Source organism: Lytechinus pictus, chromosome 13 (assembly GCF_037042905.1).
Source record: "Lytechinus pictus isolate F3 Inbred chromosome 13, Lp3.0, whole genome shotgun sequence".
Classification (NCBI taxonomy): Eukaryota; Metazoa; Echinodermata; class Echinoidea; order Temnopleuroida; family Toxopneustidae; genus Lytechinus; species Lytechinus pictus.
In genome coordinates, this window is record NC_087257.1 from 27,897,979 (window position 1) to 27,916,872 (window position 18,894).

The following is an 18,894-nucleotide window of genomic DNA, read 5'->3' on the forward strand; positions in this document are numbered from 1 at the left end:
CCAAACGGTGAAATTTAATCATTATTTCATGGAAACATATCGGATATTGGAAACTCATGCCGAGTTTTTAAATGAAACAATGTTATGATTAATGGATAAACTGATTATTTCACAAACCCACCTCCGACTTTCACAAACCAGTGACCCTGAATAAAGACTGTAACCTATCCATGAAGAAACAGATTTGGTATTCAATATGTGAACAATAGGCGGATCAGTCATTGAGCTGGCAAATATTTGCATCAAAATTGATGAATAGCTATAGAATTAATTTTTATCAAAATGTTTGGTACGCGTTCTTTGCTTTTCTTTTATTCTTCTTCTGTGATTTCAGTTATGAAGCACTCGAGAGGGGAAATATAATAGCTGCGTGTGTCTGGTATAGCTTGACGAAAATTAAGTTTAACTGAAAAGATGAGCACAAGATGAGGGGCGGGTTCAGTTTTGGTAGCATAAGAGTATAATTATGTAAACCATTTGCGCACGGATTCACTACTCTATGAACTCCACTGCGTGAAGCTGTTTACATTTAAAATCACAACCCGGTGTATCGCAGCTGTACCCTGAAGGATAGTTAAACTTTGGCAAAGAGGTGGATTTCGAACAAAAATGTTGGTTTTGATGATTTTGACTGCCTTTCTGGCGACCAGTTTGGCCCATAATGTAACATTTTACAAGGTTGATGAACCAATTGAGGACCACTACATCGTTGTATTGAAGGTAAGAACATCTTCATTGCAATACCAGTTCTTTATATGGCCCTGGGAAGCGGGGATGCATGCTGGGGGTCCGTTACTCTCCATAGGCAGCACCACCTCGCATTCTGGTAGGTGTGGCAAAAAGGAGAGAGGAATGTAACCAAAATGGCCTACATTTTGTAGTAAAACCCCCCTCTTTTGCTTGTCGAATTTCTAGGGACCAAAATTACCTACATTGAAACCTTTTTTTATTGTCAAATTTACATCAGAACCCCTGAATTTATTGTTCCCATGGCCCTGTTGGTTTAGTCCTATTCTCTTTCTAAAACTCTACGAACTTGGGTTGAAATTGGTACATGGCCTTGGGAGCGGGGGTGCTTGGGGTGCTGAACCACCCCTCCCCATTATTATTTTGGAGGTGCTACGTGTGTTATACATTATTACGCAGAACCTCCAAAAATTAGGTCGGTATCCTAAAATGTCTGTAGATTTGACCCAAATCTCTTTCATATGAGAGCTATTTTTTTATGCTTGTCATAAAAAAAAATCAAAGTTACCTTCCGCATTTTGGAGTGAAAACCCTTTTGTTCTGATTTGTTTGCGTACCAGCGCTCCTCTATAAAAATCGCTCCCAGGCCCCTGATTTTGGCTTGAGCATATGGCAGGGGCGTATCTAGGATTTTCCAAAGCGGGGGAGGGGGTGGGCACATTTTCCCTTGACAAAAATTAACAAGCTAAAAACAAAAGATTCTCACTTGTGTATAAACGACATATTCCTATTCAAATATTGTTTTAGACTTTCAAAAGGGGGCACACTTGTGTATGAACGGTATATTTACATTAAAATACTGACTATGACTCTCAAGGGGGGGGGGCACGGGCTGGATGTGTTGCCCCCCACCCCCCCCTGAATCCTCCACTGACTTGTGGACTGAAAAGGGGTGCCCGATTTATTGTGGTTTTATTTTAAGATCTCAAACAATTTGTATTAAAATACTTAAAATACATAATTTCACGATCTTTTGCAGGCTTTTTGATAGTCAATCATCAAATTTGTAAGTTAAGACAGGGAGCTAGGCTAGATCATACAAAAAACATAATAAAACAAAAATTACACTATTTTACCTTTCATTTTAGACTGGCTTTAAGAAGAATATAAATGGAACAAGTGTACAATTTATTGATTAGTGGAATGTGATGTGTTCGTCGTGTTCATCTTGCTGCCAAAAGTCCATCTTATTTGAAAATGGACTCTGTGTCTGCTTCCCGTCAGAATAGGCACTGATTAGTGGAGTCCGGGAATAAAATTGACATGGTAATTTTAAACCCCATTTCAATTTTCTGACACGAAAAGAATCCAAGGATTCCTGAGTGTTTTAGTTTGTTCTTCAGTTTTTCCCAAACCTTTTCGCTATAATGTATCTGCTACCATGGCTATAATTTCAATTGCAGCGTTTTGCCAGGAAATATTCTTTAAACATTAACCGTGAGAATATCCTCTCATACCCAGCTTCCTGGGATCGATTTTTTTTTAACTTTGGGTTTAACTTTGACAATAAAAAAAAGTTTTCAATACAAAGTGATAGTAATTTTGGTTACATTTATGCAATTTAGCATACCTACCAGATTTCCCGGGGGTTTTGCCTATGGAGAACAAGGCACGTAGCGCCCCCAGCACCCCGCTTCCCAGGGCCATGCTTTTACATCTCTTTCGATCCGTGTTATTCTTCCAAACATTGGAATCATTCGAGCCCGCATTCGAGGGAGATCATAATATGAATTCGTAAACAATCGTCATGCAATGTTCTCATGGTTTTAGAATCGTCTAGGTATTCAAAGATGAATTTGATACATTGGTCATGCTTCTTAGGGTCACCTCTTAAGCTATGGAAAACACTGATCTGAATGAGCGAAATAAAACCCGTCTAGACGTCCGATAGACATGATAAAAGGTTCCATAGACAAAATGCGATTAAGTAGAAAAGTCAACCTTGATGAACACATCTGTATAGAAGTTTTTTGTGTTGTATCTTGTCACGTGTGGATTCCCATTGTCTGGTGTAACAAACCGCCCTTTCACACGGAAAAAAAATCGTAATTTTAATGACGATTCCAGTGAAAATAAGGCTAATGACGAATTTTAGCACGTGTGATACCAAACTAAAACGTGATCATAATCACGAACGCTAATCACATTTCAGGGCCTTTTCACACGTGAATCTTGAATCAACATTGTAATGATGATTGCAATTCGCCTTTAGAATCATCGGACCTTTCACACGGACAAATTCGTACCGTAATTTGAGTGAAACGTAACCCTAAGATGACTGGGCTATTTGAGATTTATTGAGGACGGGGGGGGGGGGGCATGATGGCCCCCCTTCTGATCTCGGCCGCCGTTCGCGCGATCGCGCCGAAATTTGGTACGCACATACTTTACAACATAAAGTACAAGCCAGTATAAAAAAAAATTATTTTTATTCATATTGAATAAAATATGCAAATCTATTTGTGAAAAATAATATTTGCATATTTAACACCCAATTTCACTTCAGATTTTCTCCTTTTTTTGCCAGATGCCATCTTTGTACTCTAATTTTAAGGTTTCCACAAAGAAAATGTTTTCTTTGTTTTTAGAATTTCTTATGTATTTCTTTGGTTTTTTTCATCTTTTATTTTTCATTGTTTTTTCAATGGAAATTATTACAGACCATTCAACAACTAAATTAACCCCTAAATTAATTAAGCAGACCAATAAGAATGAAAAATAATCACCCTTTTATGAATTTCATCTCCCTTAGACTTTGAACACAAAGTATAAAAATGAGCCATCTTCGGCATGACATTGTCTCGTAAAAGTCACGAGGTCTTAAAAGCTGTGCGAGACTTTAAAAAAAAGTCATAAAATTTCGCGGCGCTATCTTTTTTGCGTTTCGGAAATATCGCGCGAAGCGTGGGGGGGGGGGCATCATGCCCCTCCCCCCCCCCGTTCTTTTAGGGTTAAATGAAACCAAATCCCAAGAAGAGAAGCAATCTTATTGGAAAGAGTAAAATGAGAGGAAGAATTTAAAACTTAGAATTAGCGAGTTATGGACGTTTGAAAACTTTGTTGTACTTTCTATGGGGATCCTCAAATTGGCAAACGTGCTTCAAAATGACTGATTTTGTGGACAAATTTTCAGATTTTCCCCTTTATTTGAGATATTTCTCATTATCTCTTCCTGACCTTGACATATGTGGTGTGAATTATATTTTACCATGACATATGTTGTGCTCAGAAGGAGGCAAAATGCAATTTTAAGATAATGAGGAAAATCTGAAAATTTGTGTACACAACAAATGGAGAGTTGTCCACAAAATCAGCAATTTTTAAGCACGTTTGCCAATTTGAGGATTCCCGTAGAAAGTACAACAAAAGTTTCAAACTTCCATAACTTGCTTATTCTATAACCGATTGTGATAAAAACAAGTATTAGAATGCTCCTCTCATTTTATTCTTTTTGATAAATTTTATCCTTGTATTTTGGTTTCATTTAACTGGAATTCACCTCCGGAGTAGAATTTGAATTCGTGATTGTGATTAGCGTTCGTGAGTCTATTTAAGGCTCATGGCAAATTTTTCAGTGGAATCATCATTAAATTACGATATTTTTACCTTGTGAACATGGTGAAAGGGCGGCCAGTTCCATTTCATTCAAATCACAGTTTTCGAGTGAGCGTGTGAAAGGTCCGATGATTCTCAAGACGAATGGCGCAGTCACATTTCCCCTACCATGCCTACGGCGGTCGTATGGCAAGAAAACAACCGGTTTCGCAGTCACATTTCCCCTACCATGCCTACGGCGGTCGTATGGCAAGAAAACAACCGGTTTCGCAGTCACATTTCCCCTACCATGCCTACGGCGGTCGTATGGCAAGAAAACAACCGGTTTCGCAGTCACATTTCCCCTACCATGCCTACGGCGGTCGTATGGCAAGAAAACAACCGGTTTAAAATTTTTTGTGTGTGATAACTACAAATTAAAAATTCATATTCCGTTGTAAGATATGTTATTCATTTAAACACAATATATAGGCATAATTGTGACCCGCATAATTTACTTTGAAATAGTATACTAAAAATAGCTAATGTTATTGCATTTTCAGCACACTAGTTTTCAATGTTTGCACTGATCCTGATTCTGAGCTTGGTTTCAATTTGAAATAAATTATGGTCTAAATATCGTGGCATCGTGGCAAAGATTGAGTGTGACAGCTATCACCGCCGTTTCTGGAAGCACTTTCCTTTTCGAAAAGAAATCAAGATTATAAAACTAAAATGAGGTCGAGGATCACCATATATAATTTCCGGAACCATCAAAAAAAAATTCTGACAAGTAAAGAAAAAAATACGAAGTTGTCGCAAACTAATTGCGACTGTAATGTCTGTACTATATAACTTTGATTTGTCAACTCTGATTACTCTCAAATCATTCATAAATGTCTGGGATAACAACAGCAATGGTTTTCCTCATCATTAACATGATTAAAGTATGAGTATAGAGCACACTTAAATGATCAAGAGTAATTCAATGGAAACGTTTTCCCGTTACCTTGGCGCAAAGTTTAACATGTTTAATATGCCAGGGCCTAAATTAAATATGGACTTCAGAATTCATGCTTTTATGCTTTCAAATGGATTTTGATGATAGTTTTTACCGTTCTTTAGACATTTTCGGATGACATTATTTGTTTTATTTTAATAGTCTGGCTATGACGTGGCACCCATCAAGAATCTCATCCTGAAAGATCGTTCTGGAATCTTCCGAGAGTCCCGTATCAAACACACCTACACAAAGGCCATTAATGGCTTCTCAGCAAAACTATCACAGAGAGCTCTCGAAAAGGTAAGGGGATCGCTCCCAACCTCGTCAGCCATTTTGCCAACTCCTTGCTACTTTCAGGACTTTCAAACATTTGATGGTAAACACGATAAGGACACACACCACTAACTATTTCCCAATAAATTCATGTGTAATTAAAAATGAAATTTGAAAAAATCGCCAAAAATAAGTCTTAATATTGACACCATCCAAACCTTTATCTTTTTTGGTAGTTCATCCAATATCCTTCAAACGCTAAAATATGAAAAGGGGGTTTCAGCATTTTTTCGCGCTACAGGGGCTCAAACCCAGTCTACATGCAAACTTGGTTGCAGTCAAAGTGCTCACAGGGTTTCTTGGGCATTTAATCAAGTTCCCATAAAATCCAGCATTGACAAATTACTGCTCTCCCGTGGGACTGACATGAAAAAATTGTTCAGATATGCACCGTTGATTTTATATGAATATTTTTCCAACCATTACGTCATTTTAGGTACGGGTCTAAAGGGGAGTCCAGAAATTGTCAGATCCCATTCGTGGTGTGCGTCATTCAGGTCACCAATCCTATAACTTCTCATGAATATTCATATTAAGGTCCGTCGACGAACGCGCTTGCAGAGCCTGCACGTGTCGCTTTTTTTTTCATTTTCACGGGAGCGTTTCATCAACAATTTGGACCTGAAAGTTGATCTGACAACTTTTCTTGGTTTTAGTTGGCTGAGAAGTACTGTTGATGTGGTAACTGTCTGATAAAAGTGTGTGATTTTACGTACAGAGATATTAATAATTCATGAGCTCGGGCTGCAGAATTGGTGATGCTTACCATCTTAGACTTACATTTGGTATTGTTCCATTGATAAGCCTCATTCATATAAAGTGTGAACGTCTTTTTTAATTTTGTGCGTAAATTGCCATTAATACGTACCAGTTTCATATCATGAATAATAATGATATTAGTGATAATATTATCAAGAAACTAATAATAATATCGATAATAATGACACTACAATACTACAATAATGATACGAATAACAACAATAATTATCAACTGTAGCATGTTTCTGCTACCATCCATGATTTTTCTTTCAGTAGAGAGTAACATACTTAGATGTTCTTTTTATACCATTCTTTTTTAAATATATGTATATTTTAAACAGGATATCAATAATATTTTTTTTAAACTTCCTTCCTGCATTCAAGAATAGAACATATATATATTAAATATATTTGCATATAAAATATACATAAATGAGTGATTCGTAGCATCGACACAATTGTCGCAATACATGACAATTCGATGTAAAGTAATATTTTTCTTCAAAAAAATGTTTTATTTAGTAATTCACGAAAGAAGTAGACAGTCATCGCTTAACTTATGATGACCACCTCATGAAAGTAACCCCTTTTCGGTTCCATGAATAATATAAGACTGGCTTTCATTTTGAAACACCAAATTCAGCTTCTTTATCGTGATGAAATCAAGTACATATCGCAAGATGGTATAGTCAATGCTTCTACCGTAGCTCAGTGGGGCTTAGACCGTGTCAACCAACGGAACCTACCTCTTACTGGAGAATACAGTTTCACTGGTAGGTGTTTTTTCTATTACTACTACTACTACTTCTACTACTACTACTACTACTACTACTACTTCTACTACTAATACTTCTACTAATACTACTACTAGTACTACCAGTACTAGTACTACTACTTCTAGTACTACTACTACTACTACTACTACTACTACTACTACTACTACTACTACTACTACTACTACTACTACTACTACTGCTGCTACTACCACTACTACTACCACTACTATTACTGTTACTACTTATAATACTACTACTTCTACTACTACTACTACTACTACTACTACTACTACTACTACTACTACTACTACTACTTCTACTACTACTACTACTACTACTACTACTACTACTACTACTACTACTATTACTGTTACTACTTATAATACTACTACTACTACTATTACTACTACTTCTTCTTCTACTACTACTACTACTACTACTACTACTACTACTACTACTTCTACTACTACTACTACTACTACTACTACTACTACTACTACTACTTCTATTACTACTTATAATACTACTACTACTTCTACTACTACTACTATTTCTACTACTACTACTACTTCTTCTACTACTACTACTACTACTACTTCTACTACTACTACTACTTCTACTACTACTACTACTACTACTACTAGTACTACTACTTCTACTACTACTACTATTTCTACTACTACTTCTACTACTACTACTACTACTACTACTATTAATGTTACTACTTATAATACTACTACTACTACTATTACTACTACTTCTTCTTCTTCTACTACTACTACTACTACTTCTACTACTAATACTTCTACTAATACTACTACTAGTACTACCAGTACTAGTACTACTACTTCTAGTACTACTACTACTACTACTACTACTACTACTACTACTACTACTACTACTGCTGCTACTACCACTACTACTACCACTACTATTACTGTTACTACTTATAATACTACTACTTCTACTACTACTACTAATACTACTACTACTACTACTACTACTACTACTTCTACTACTACTACTACTACTACTACTACTACTACTACTACTACTATTACTGTTACTACTTATAATACTACTACTACTACTATTACTACTACTTCTTCTTCTTCTACTACTACTACTACTACTACTACTACTACTACTACTTCTACTACTACTACTACTACTACTACTACTACTACTACTATTACTTCTGTTACTACTTATAATAATACTACTTCTACTACTACTACTATTTCTACTACTACTTCTACTACTACTACTACTACTACTTTACTACTTATATCATTACTACTATTACTAATACTACTAATAATAGTTAAGATAATAATAATAATGATAATAATGATAATAATATTCTGATTTTATATAGCGCTTCATACATCGATACGATATCGTTTAAGACCACCGCACACCTTAAGATTGGTCTCCGACCCGATATTGGAATAACACGTATTGGAATTTGATCTAATATTGAAACATGAAACATCTTACTGTGTATAGTTCTAAATTATCCTACAAATATTCATTTTGAAATCTGTGACTATGCTACAATCCTTATCAGAACAAAAGCGAATTAAATATCTAATCGTAATGACGTCATCGCAACCATACGATTGGCTACGATTTGAAACCAATTTGGCCCTTACTCCAAAAATGAATACTTGCAATCATCCAAAATTGCAATATTAGTATTCTTACAGCTAATTTGAACCTCAAATAAAGAGATATTTTTCATTCAAATTTTTAGAAAAAGAGCAAAATGTTGATCAGATCGTGGACCAGACGTAATGTGTGGAATGGCCTTAAGCGCTGTAATTGTTACCCTAGTCGTCGGATCCTGGCTTGTCACACACAATGTATACACTTTCCCCTCTCCGTGGGGAGCTTTTCAACAAGAGCTTCCAAACTCAATTGATAGGCTTTCGCACTCTACATGGTACATATCAACCACCTGTGGGTGAAGAGTGGCTACGTGTGGATTAACGCCTTGACGAAGGGCGTCAGCCGCTGGGATTCGAAAACACGACCCTCTGATTACAAGGCGACAGGCGCCACGGCACTTCCGTCATGCAAGTCATGCGCGTGTTGGTATTTTGGTGATCTCCAAAGCGGGAGATTATGTAACTTCTAGTTAGCATTGGTGACGGAAAGTGACTTTTGTCCTTAGTTAAGGTCATTTGTTTTATATCCTTACCGCTTGTATACCCTGTTCTGCGAAATAATGGCACTTTGATTAATAAATGATGTCTTTCTGTATCTCTATCGGCTATTATAGCGAGAATATGAAGAAATAAAATCCATGCTTTTGGTTTATCGTAAACCCGGTTAATTTCTGATCCACCTCTCTCGCTCACTTCGCAGGAAATGGCTCTGGCGTCAGTGTTTACGTTATCGATACAGGAATCTATCCACAGAGCACGTTCTTTGGAGATCGGGCGAAAATTGCATTTGACGCACTTGGAACTGGTGCTTATGTATGTATAATGAATAAATAAATGTTTAACCGAATATGTTCATTACGAAGAGTAACTTATTTTTGTATTGAATCAACTCACTTTTGATGGTAAAGGAAACTCATGATGATGAAAACATTTATCTCCCGGCAAACGAAAGTGAGTGTCATTACATTGGCGTAGAAGATATATAATTTACAATATAAATCCTACCACTACGCTGATCAACCAAAGATCGAAAATGAAGTACAACGTTTGTCCTCTTCTCATAACAGGGTAAACAACTCCCGACCCTATATCACTCAAGGTACATACATAGGGGAGAGCGGCGCGAGTCAGCCCCATTTTTTCCCGCTCTTCTAGAACCGTGCTTACTTTAGCAGTACTTTAGCAGGAAGGTCGTGTCTTATCAGTTATAAAAGGCCTAGGTAATATCTACCTAATATCCTATTTTCATCGAGGACATACACATGGTTTTGAAAAAAAAAGGCTGTAAAGAAAATCTTCGCTACAGGGCGAACCTGCCCCACCCCGGGGCAAGTTGGCCAGATGGGCGGGGCGAGTTCGCCCATAACAAAACAGTGATATATAAAACGACTAAAACGATGTTTTCAAAGGTAACAAACATTTATTTAATAGCAGCCAACAAGAAACGAGATAAAGTTATAACACACGTGTATTATGGGAACAAATGAATGAACTCAGAGTAGGCCCTAATACGCCTACTTGTAATTTTATCTTCAACAAGAAGTTTTCCGGAGGTAGAAGAAGCTTTTTTACCCATCAACGCAGTGAAAGCATTTAGGCCCTATAGTTTGATTTCAGTGCTACTTTGTGCACTGCCTGATAATTCCTCTGCTTGTGTATTAATGCTATGTTTAAAACAGACCTATACATTTTTCATAATCTGGCAGTAATGGGTATATCTGTCTATTAAAAAATTAACTCTGACATTATTTTGTACGAAGTTTTAAAACATGATTCATATTAACCTTGATATGATAGTAAGTTCACATAAATTACGAAATGGCCATAACGATGGATAAAAATTTTACTTTTTTGTGTGTTTTGTTTTAAAAAATACATATAAGGCAATATGCATTTTTTTTTATTATTTAGGCCTATATAAAGTAGCAGTTAACAGTCAGCGTAAAATATATAAAGCCTCCAAAAAAAAAATATGTTCAAATTTGAAGAATTTAGTGCTAGCATGTCAACAATATAAAAATTACCTGTTCTTTTCTTTAGCAGAGATTATTATCATTTAGTAAAAACATTGAAAATATACAGATAGTAACAGTTGACAATACTTGCAGGCCTACACTTTGTTTTAGTGGGAAAATAGGCTCCAAATATTTTGTTTAACTCGAATCTGAATAGGGCATCTAACATTTGTATCAATGGAGGATTCTTTAAAATATTTTTAATATCACTAATATGCATTTTTTAATGTCTATTGTCTTCACTGTGAATGAAATTAGGTGATTTAGTCTAATGATTATCTACAAAGTACATATTGAGAGAAAACGTAGGTATCTGCTTCCTTATCCAGATATATCAGTGATTAAGATTTCGAGTAACTCGAAGAGAAGAAAAACATGAAAAAGGGAAATAGGCCTATGTGGCAACTAGGTTAAATTAACATGGCGCCAATTTACAAAATTTTGTAGTAGACAAAACTGCCAACGAAACTGATACAATACCTTTAGATCATAACTATTCGAACGTTTCTTTCAATAACACGATCAGATTAAGAATAAAAGAAATGCTCTCTGGGGCATTTTGTTAAAAACAATTGTAACTCTCAAAACGTAAACTGGGTAAATGTCCCAGGGTAAAAAGTAGACAAAAAGTGACAACAGATAAAAACAACCTACTTTTGCCATTACAAAGTGTCATTGCCTTCCAACCACATTTTCAACGATTTGATTAAATACACTGAAGTGAAACTATCATGTGAAACAAGCAACTTGAAAACATTCTTATTATCTTATAAGTGTCACTATACACTATACAATTCAACTGAGTTTCTTTTCTTTAAGTTCTATGACGAAACCTTCCATTTCAAATCCTGATCATTTGTAACTCTGAAAATTTATCTTGACTAAAATTAATATCATCTGTGTCCTGATTGATCTGATAACACCAATGACAGCACATAAAACAAAAACTTACTTTTGCCAGTCAGATAATTGTATTTAATTGCCTTCGATAGCAATTTCACTATAAATTATTAGTAACACTAGAGTGAACATTTTGAAGATTTTAAAAATGAGATGTTGCACTAATTATTAAATGCTCCTACCATCCTTAACGTAGTAGCATTGTTTCTCCACCCCCAAAAAGTAATATATATATATATATATATATATATATATATACTGAATTATATTTATAAAGTTTGAGGTACTTTTAAAATTCGTTTTTACCAATGCTAATGATTATGTAAAGAAATAAACTCAAATTCATGTTTGTCGTCCAGATAAGAATACACAAACATTCAGTAAATCGCTAGGCACCAAATTAAAAAAAATTAAATTAAAAAAATCTATGGACAATTTTCCTCATGAACTTTGATGAGCCCTAAAAAATTGCCTGTCACTTAAAAATGAGATTAAAAACTGAAATTCTGTTATAAATTGGGGTTTTCACATGAGATTCCGTGTGTTTCAAACGTATTTTAACATTATTAAGCGACATCTGAATGATGAACGTCAAATTTCCAAAAACAAATGCATATGGGTAGAAATAGCCATACTGAGTGGGGCGAGTTCGCCCCCCTGTGGGGCAAGTCCGCCCTCCGGGCGAACCTGCCCCGTCGCAAAGTAGGCGAACTCGCCCCAAGGGCAGCCATTTCCTTATCTCTTTTTCTACACAAAATGTACAACGTATTTCAATGTATCAAAGGCATATTTCAGTAGCTAAATATCACACCTTTCGAGCAACAAAACTTACTAAAACTGCATTCATAAGTGCCCATAGGGGAAAAAAAATCTGATTTTTTTAGTTTACTTACGTGGCCTCGAAATGTATAATTCGTTGTAAGTTTATCAGATTCCAAGCATGTGAGCTCTCGTCAACGTGTGTTGTTACTTATGGATAGGTTGTCATTACATAATAAGCAAAACTTATATCCAATCACAGCAAAGGGGTAAATCACGTGGTGGGCGGACTCGCCCCGAGGGCTAACTCGCCCCGCTCTCCCCTAATGTATACATGTATACCTCTTTCGGAGCTATTGCCTAGCACATCGCCAACGAGCAAACCAAACTAGTTAGACAGGAATACGGAGGGAGTACACGGGGATACAACCCCCGATCCTTTGACCTAAAGTTGTACCAAATTAGTACCCTTTTCTTTATATCCGCAAAATCATATCATTTCATATCATGATACCATAATCATATCGTATCATATTGCATCATAAGGATATTTTGGAAAATAGTTTCGTGTCTTATTCGGAATATTTTTGACCTTGATATTGACATTAATGACAAAATGATTATAATAGGATATGAAAAAGGCAACCGAAAAACAAAACTCGTCAATTTCATCCTTAATTATGCCAAATTTATATATAAGAATTATGTCAAAGAATGTCATGATAAAAAGAAACATGTGTTACATGGACACCATCTATTGAAAGATTTGAAAGCAGAAATTAGATTTTACATAAGTTTGAAGTATAATCAGAAAAGATTTAATGAAACTGAATGGCAGAAGATGCGTTTTTACTTCGAGTGAATACACTACCAGTCATGTTTTTTTGGTTCGCTGTTGGCTGGCCATTTGGAGCCGGAGAACAATGGATTAAGTCCACTGAATCTATTATTCTCTGGTTTTCGACGGTTGATAGCGGGCCGAGGAACTGTGACTGGTAGTGTAAGTAGCATATTTTATTGTACTTGTTGTATTTTTGTAAAATATTGTTGTGCGATATGATATGAATTTTGTTAATGTAAAAACTTGTATCTTTTGATATTTTTACGAATAATAAAGAACCTCAGTTGATGGCAAATAAAAAAAAATATCGCATCACAATCATCGTGTCAGGATATCGTTTCATCACATTTCTATGTGGTTGTATTCCCCCCCTTTCTCCTACTGATATCCCACATTCGTTTCCTCGTGTTTATTTTATTACTTTACTGCATATTATTTTGTTCTTGGTTGCTTCTGTTATTCAACTTGTTTGTTTTCATGTTAATCATCGCTGTCGTTATTGTTATCAATACTATCAATAGGACTACTGTCTAGAGTTTTGATAAAAATTGTATTATCTGTCATGTCTGTGTAGGGTGTAGACTGCAATGGCCATGGAACCCATTGCGCTGGTACCGTAGGAGGTGAGATATTTGGAGTTGCCCCGGGTGTTAATCTCTTTGGAGTACGTGTTCTTAATTGCCAGGGAAGTGGTTCAACTTCTGATGTCATCGCAGGTGAGGCAAAATCATTAAATCAAATCCAAACAAATTCATTATCACGCAAATAGAAATGTACACACGTAAATCATATATCATCTTTCAATTGTTTCAAATGACCACAGTTTGTAAATAACTAATACTTTATTTGGGGAGCATGCATTTTCCCTGAATGTGAACTTTAAAATCTCATGACAATTAAAAGCGTTAAAATAATGTAAAGATTGAATAAAAGAAAGATTTGAATGTATTTCAAAACAGCATCAGTACTATTTATCTACAGGAATCCGCGGCTCCTGTTTGATCTAGGGCCGATCTTTTTTTTAATGGACCAGTTAAAAGCCAAATCCACCTGTTCTATTTTCAGGTTGTGATTTTGTAGCGCTTTACGCCGTGAAGCCGGCCATAGCTTCGATGTCTCTAGGAGGCGGCCCCCAGCAGGCATTAGATGACGCCGTCAGAGGGATGATCAATGCTAGCGTACCCACAGTTGTTGCTGCTGGCAACTCCAACAATGATTCATGTCTTTACTCTCCCGCCAGAGTCGCAGAGGTTTGTTGTTGCTTTGCATGATTTCATCATCATCCGTTTATTCTACTGACTTAAAGTTATGCAGTTAAATGTAAAAAAGGTTATGCAAAATCATCTTCTAATGGGGTTTGCATGTTTGTGTGTGTGTCTTTAGTTTATTTATTTCGGGGAACAGCTCTTCATACATATTTTCATAAGGAAAATGCAGGGAGAGACGACTGCTTGCTTGTCAAAGCCAAGTTTCTTATTCGGCAATCAGTCTGTATACAGGCACTAAAATAGGCATAAACATGATAAATAGATCTAATCTAGATCTAGATCTAGATCTAATTCTAAGTAACTTTCAATTCTGTTCTGGGAAAAATATTAGTGGGGGCGTTGTGGTCTGGTGGTTAAGACTCACGTCTCTCAATCTGAGGGACGTGCCGTCGTGGGTTCGATTCCAAGCCATGGCGTGTTTTCCTTCAGCAATAATTTACCCGCATTGTGCCGCACTCAACCCAGGTGAGGTGAACGGGTACCCAGTAGGAAGAAATTCCTCGAATGCTTTAGTGCAGCTAACACTGGGATAGTAATAGAAACGCTCTGCTGTATCCTTAGGCAAAAAGGGCTTTATATTATTTTTTTGTAATTATCAGAGTTATTGTTTGAACAATTTTTGTGTGTGTCATTATTACCTTGTGAATACATCATGTACATCGCAATTCGGCCTTAGCCGGGATGATGTCTTGATTTTAATTGAAACCATCTATATATCTATCTATCTAATCCAGCTATCATTATTGTAAATAATATCAATGTGATTGCTTTCGAGATGTCATAAGAAAACAAAAAACAACTGATTTGGTATTGTCCCATAAAGTTATTTGTGTCAAACCTGTGACTACAAGTAATACAGTTAATTCCTTTCCATGTTGGTGATTCCAAAATCCTACTCTTACACTCATTTTTTGATGCATTATGACAAAGATTTCCCAATCTTTTAGGCATTTTTATCTATATTTGATTCAATTTCGTGTTCATAACCTTGATCGTATGTAAGCCTTAACCTGCTGAATGTGTTACTGTGTTGTAAACCAACGATCTTTCATCCGTTTCAGGCGATAACTGTTGGCGCTACAGGTATCAACGATCGTAGGGCTTATTTCTCCAATTATGGGAGTTGTGTTGACCTGTTTGCCCCTGGTGTCAATATCCCAAGTGCATCAATAAGCGGAAAAGAGTACACACTTACAATAAGTGGAACATCAATGGCGTGTCCTCATGTAGCAGGTAAGCCTGCTGAAATCATTTGTAATAGGTCCATGCTGAAACAGACTGGTTCCGATTATCATCGGGTAATCGCGGTCGGGTCGGGTAGTCGCGTAACCCAATCTAAACACTCCCTAGTTTTACAAAGGAAATGCATACCATTTGTGAAATATAACCCCACCGTTTGATACAAAAGGCTAGGATTTTATTAAGGCTTCTCCTACATGCATCAATGTCATGTATGAATTCGAACGAACCATGTGCTTCAACATGGGCATATATTTTCGTATTGACCTACTGCATTTGTATCAAGTCACTTAATATATTAATGATAATGCCATCATTTCCACAGTGTATCTCATAGCGAAGAGCACACTTTTCTAAAATCACATTCACAATGAACGAAAAATTCGAGCATTTTAACAGTGTTAAAATGCTATGAATGCAGAAGAGTGTTACGAATGCAGAATAAAAAATAAATCAAACCAAATCATATTCTCATGTAGTCCACTATTTGAACATTTCGAAAAGACTCACCCTGTTACAGAGTGAAATTATATCCACACCCGAGCATCTCAACCTTGTGAATCACATTTTGAGACCTAGGAACCGTTTCATGAAATTTGTCAGCAATGACAAGTTGTCTTTCTCTGACAGTTACCATAGTAACAGCCAGAGACCAGTGCTTCTCAGCCAATCAAAAACGCCCGCAAAAACGACGATTTCAGTGAAATAGTCAGCACTGATAATTTACAATCCTTTCACACGGTAAAAAATCGTAATTTGAATGATGATTCCAGTGAAAAATAAGGCTAATGACAAATTTTAGCACATGTGAAAGCAAACTAAAACATGATTAGAATCACGACGAACGCTAATCACAATCACGAAATCAAATTCTACTCCGGAGGTGAATTCCAGTTCCAATCCATTCAAAACACAGTTTTCAAGTAAGCGTGTGAAAAGGTCCGATGACTCTAAAGACAAATTGCAATCATCATTACAATGATGATTCAAAATTCACGTGTGAAAAGGCCCTACGACAATTCTGACAACTTTCATGAAACACCCACCAGAAGACATGTTTGAACACACTGAGAGTGACGTGGTATCAGGAATATTTACGTTATACTAAACAATTTTACTTCAATGCATATTGATAACATCAACATGTTTCAGCTTTAGTTGATAGTTTGGATGAACTTTGCATTTTAATCATTTTTTAAAACGCTTTCTTTCCTGAAATAGGCGCAGCAGCTATTGCTCTCGCTAACGCCGAAGAACTGTCCCCTGCTGACCTGAAAACGAAACTCATGGAAGATACAACTGAGGGAGCGGTATTCGATGTTGGAACTGATTCTCCTAACCGTCTTCTGTACGTGGGCTAGGAACCTAGCCATTCGGGGAAAGACCAGTGGCGGCACATTATTTTTTAAGTGGGTGGGGTGTGGTGTGGGGAGGTGGCGGGACGTAAACTAAAAATAAGATGAGATAATTTTTTAAGATCGAAAGATGGTATTTAAAAGCATTTTACAGTCTGATTATGATGTTTATGTCAGCATATATCTGCTATTTACTAGTGACTCTACATTTATTTCGTTCTTTTTTTTTTTTTTTTTTCTTTGGGGTGACGAAGGGGGGGGGCAAAAACTTCCCCGATGTCCCCGCCCCTTGGCTGTAAACCACAAGCCATGAGAGCAATGGTACTTTGAACTCTTCAGAGTTCAGAGATTGGAATAAAATGATGATCTTAATAGTAATTATGATTACTTTTAAATATCTAGTGCACTTGATCTATGTGGTATAGGTAGTAATCTCGTTTCAGATTTTTTCCGATGGTCTTCAATTTTCAAAGTGTTCAACTGTTTAAAACCGTTTTAGGATAAATACATGCAAGCATTTTATATGGCACATGGATTTCATATAATGTTTAATTCCTTTATTTCTCTAGTATGTTCTCGTAAAAATATAATATTTGCTAATTGTTATTCTTCTCTGGTGTCTGATTTTGATAAAATCAATTAGCGATGAAAGCTCTATGTTATGCAGTAATCACATAATCGTATTTTTCATTCATTATTCATGTGACATTATTCAACTATATGCGAAATATAACTGATTAATGTTTTTGTTACATGTATGTATACAGGGTATAGGTTTAGCTTTGTTTGATTGCGTATATATCTTCAGATTATTGCTGAATGAGATATCATTTCACGGTATATGCGAAAAGAACTTGACATATTCTTGTTACGCATTTGTATATGGGCATTTTCACGATTCATTGTGTGTATGATTATCTCTAAAACAACAAATGATGGGAGTTTGCTTATCTCTAAAACAACAAATGATGGGAGTTTGCTTAAAAGCAAACTCCCATCATTTGTTGTTTTAGAGATAATCATACACACAATGAAAAGTGTGTAAAATTGTGCCATGTAACGTCAGTTACCGTGAAAATGCCCATATGCGTAGCAATGTTTTGTTAGCGTATGTAAGCCTTTTGCTCCCTTAATATTTTCAGTGTTTTGCTCTTTGTCATGTAATATTTTCATAATCATATCTGACATATCTGAGGTAGATGTGAGCATATAAGGTCACATGTTATCAATGGAGGGGATTCACAATTTGAGACCAGGGTTCCGTAACACAGAGGTTAGCAAGTAATCGCTAATTTGAAAGACTGATTCTGATTGGTTTCTAGTCAGTCTACTGAGCAAATTGCGCATGCAACGGCAATCCTGATAGGCCATTTCATTTAGCGATTAATCGCTAACCTTTGTGTTACGGGACACAGGACCCTGCGGTATAAAAGAAAACTCAATTGTCAATAGCCTAACTTTGTTTGCCAGAGTTTTTGTTTATTTGCAAGATTTTATTCATTTTATTTTCCCTCATTTACAGTGTATACTACTCTTTTGAAAGTTGTTATACATAATAAAGAGGTGAAAAGCTTTATAATGATTTTTCGAAAATAGTGAGTATAGTATGGATGATAATACGTCGCACATTTTACATGTATGTAATGATTTTGTTTCTCAGTTTGAATTTAGTCAGACATTATAGCAAGAAATCAG

General features: G+C 36.1%; 1 protein-coding gene across 1 annotated transcript; it reads left to right on the plus strand.

Moving 5' to 3' along the window:
• Positions 1-343: 343 nt before the first annotated feature.
• On the plus strand, positions 344-17,956 carry LOC129275191 (aqualysin-1-like). Its single transcript, XM_064108745.1, has 8 exons — positions 344-720; positions 5,444-5,584; positions 7,020-7,149; positions 9,523-9,635; positions 13,912-14,053; positions 14,403-14,587; positions 15,667-15,838; positions 17,066-17,956. The coding sequence occupies exons 1-8, from the start codon at positions 610-612 to the stop codon at positions 17,203-17,205; spliced, it is 1,134 nt and encodes a 377-aa protein (XP_063964815.1). The 5' UTR covers positions 344-609; the 3' UTR covers positions 17,206-17,956.
• The last annotated feature ends 938 nt before the right edge of the window (positions 17,957-18,894 follow it).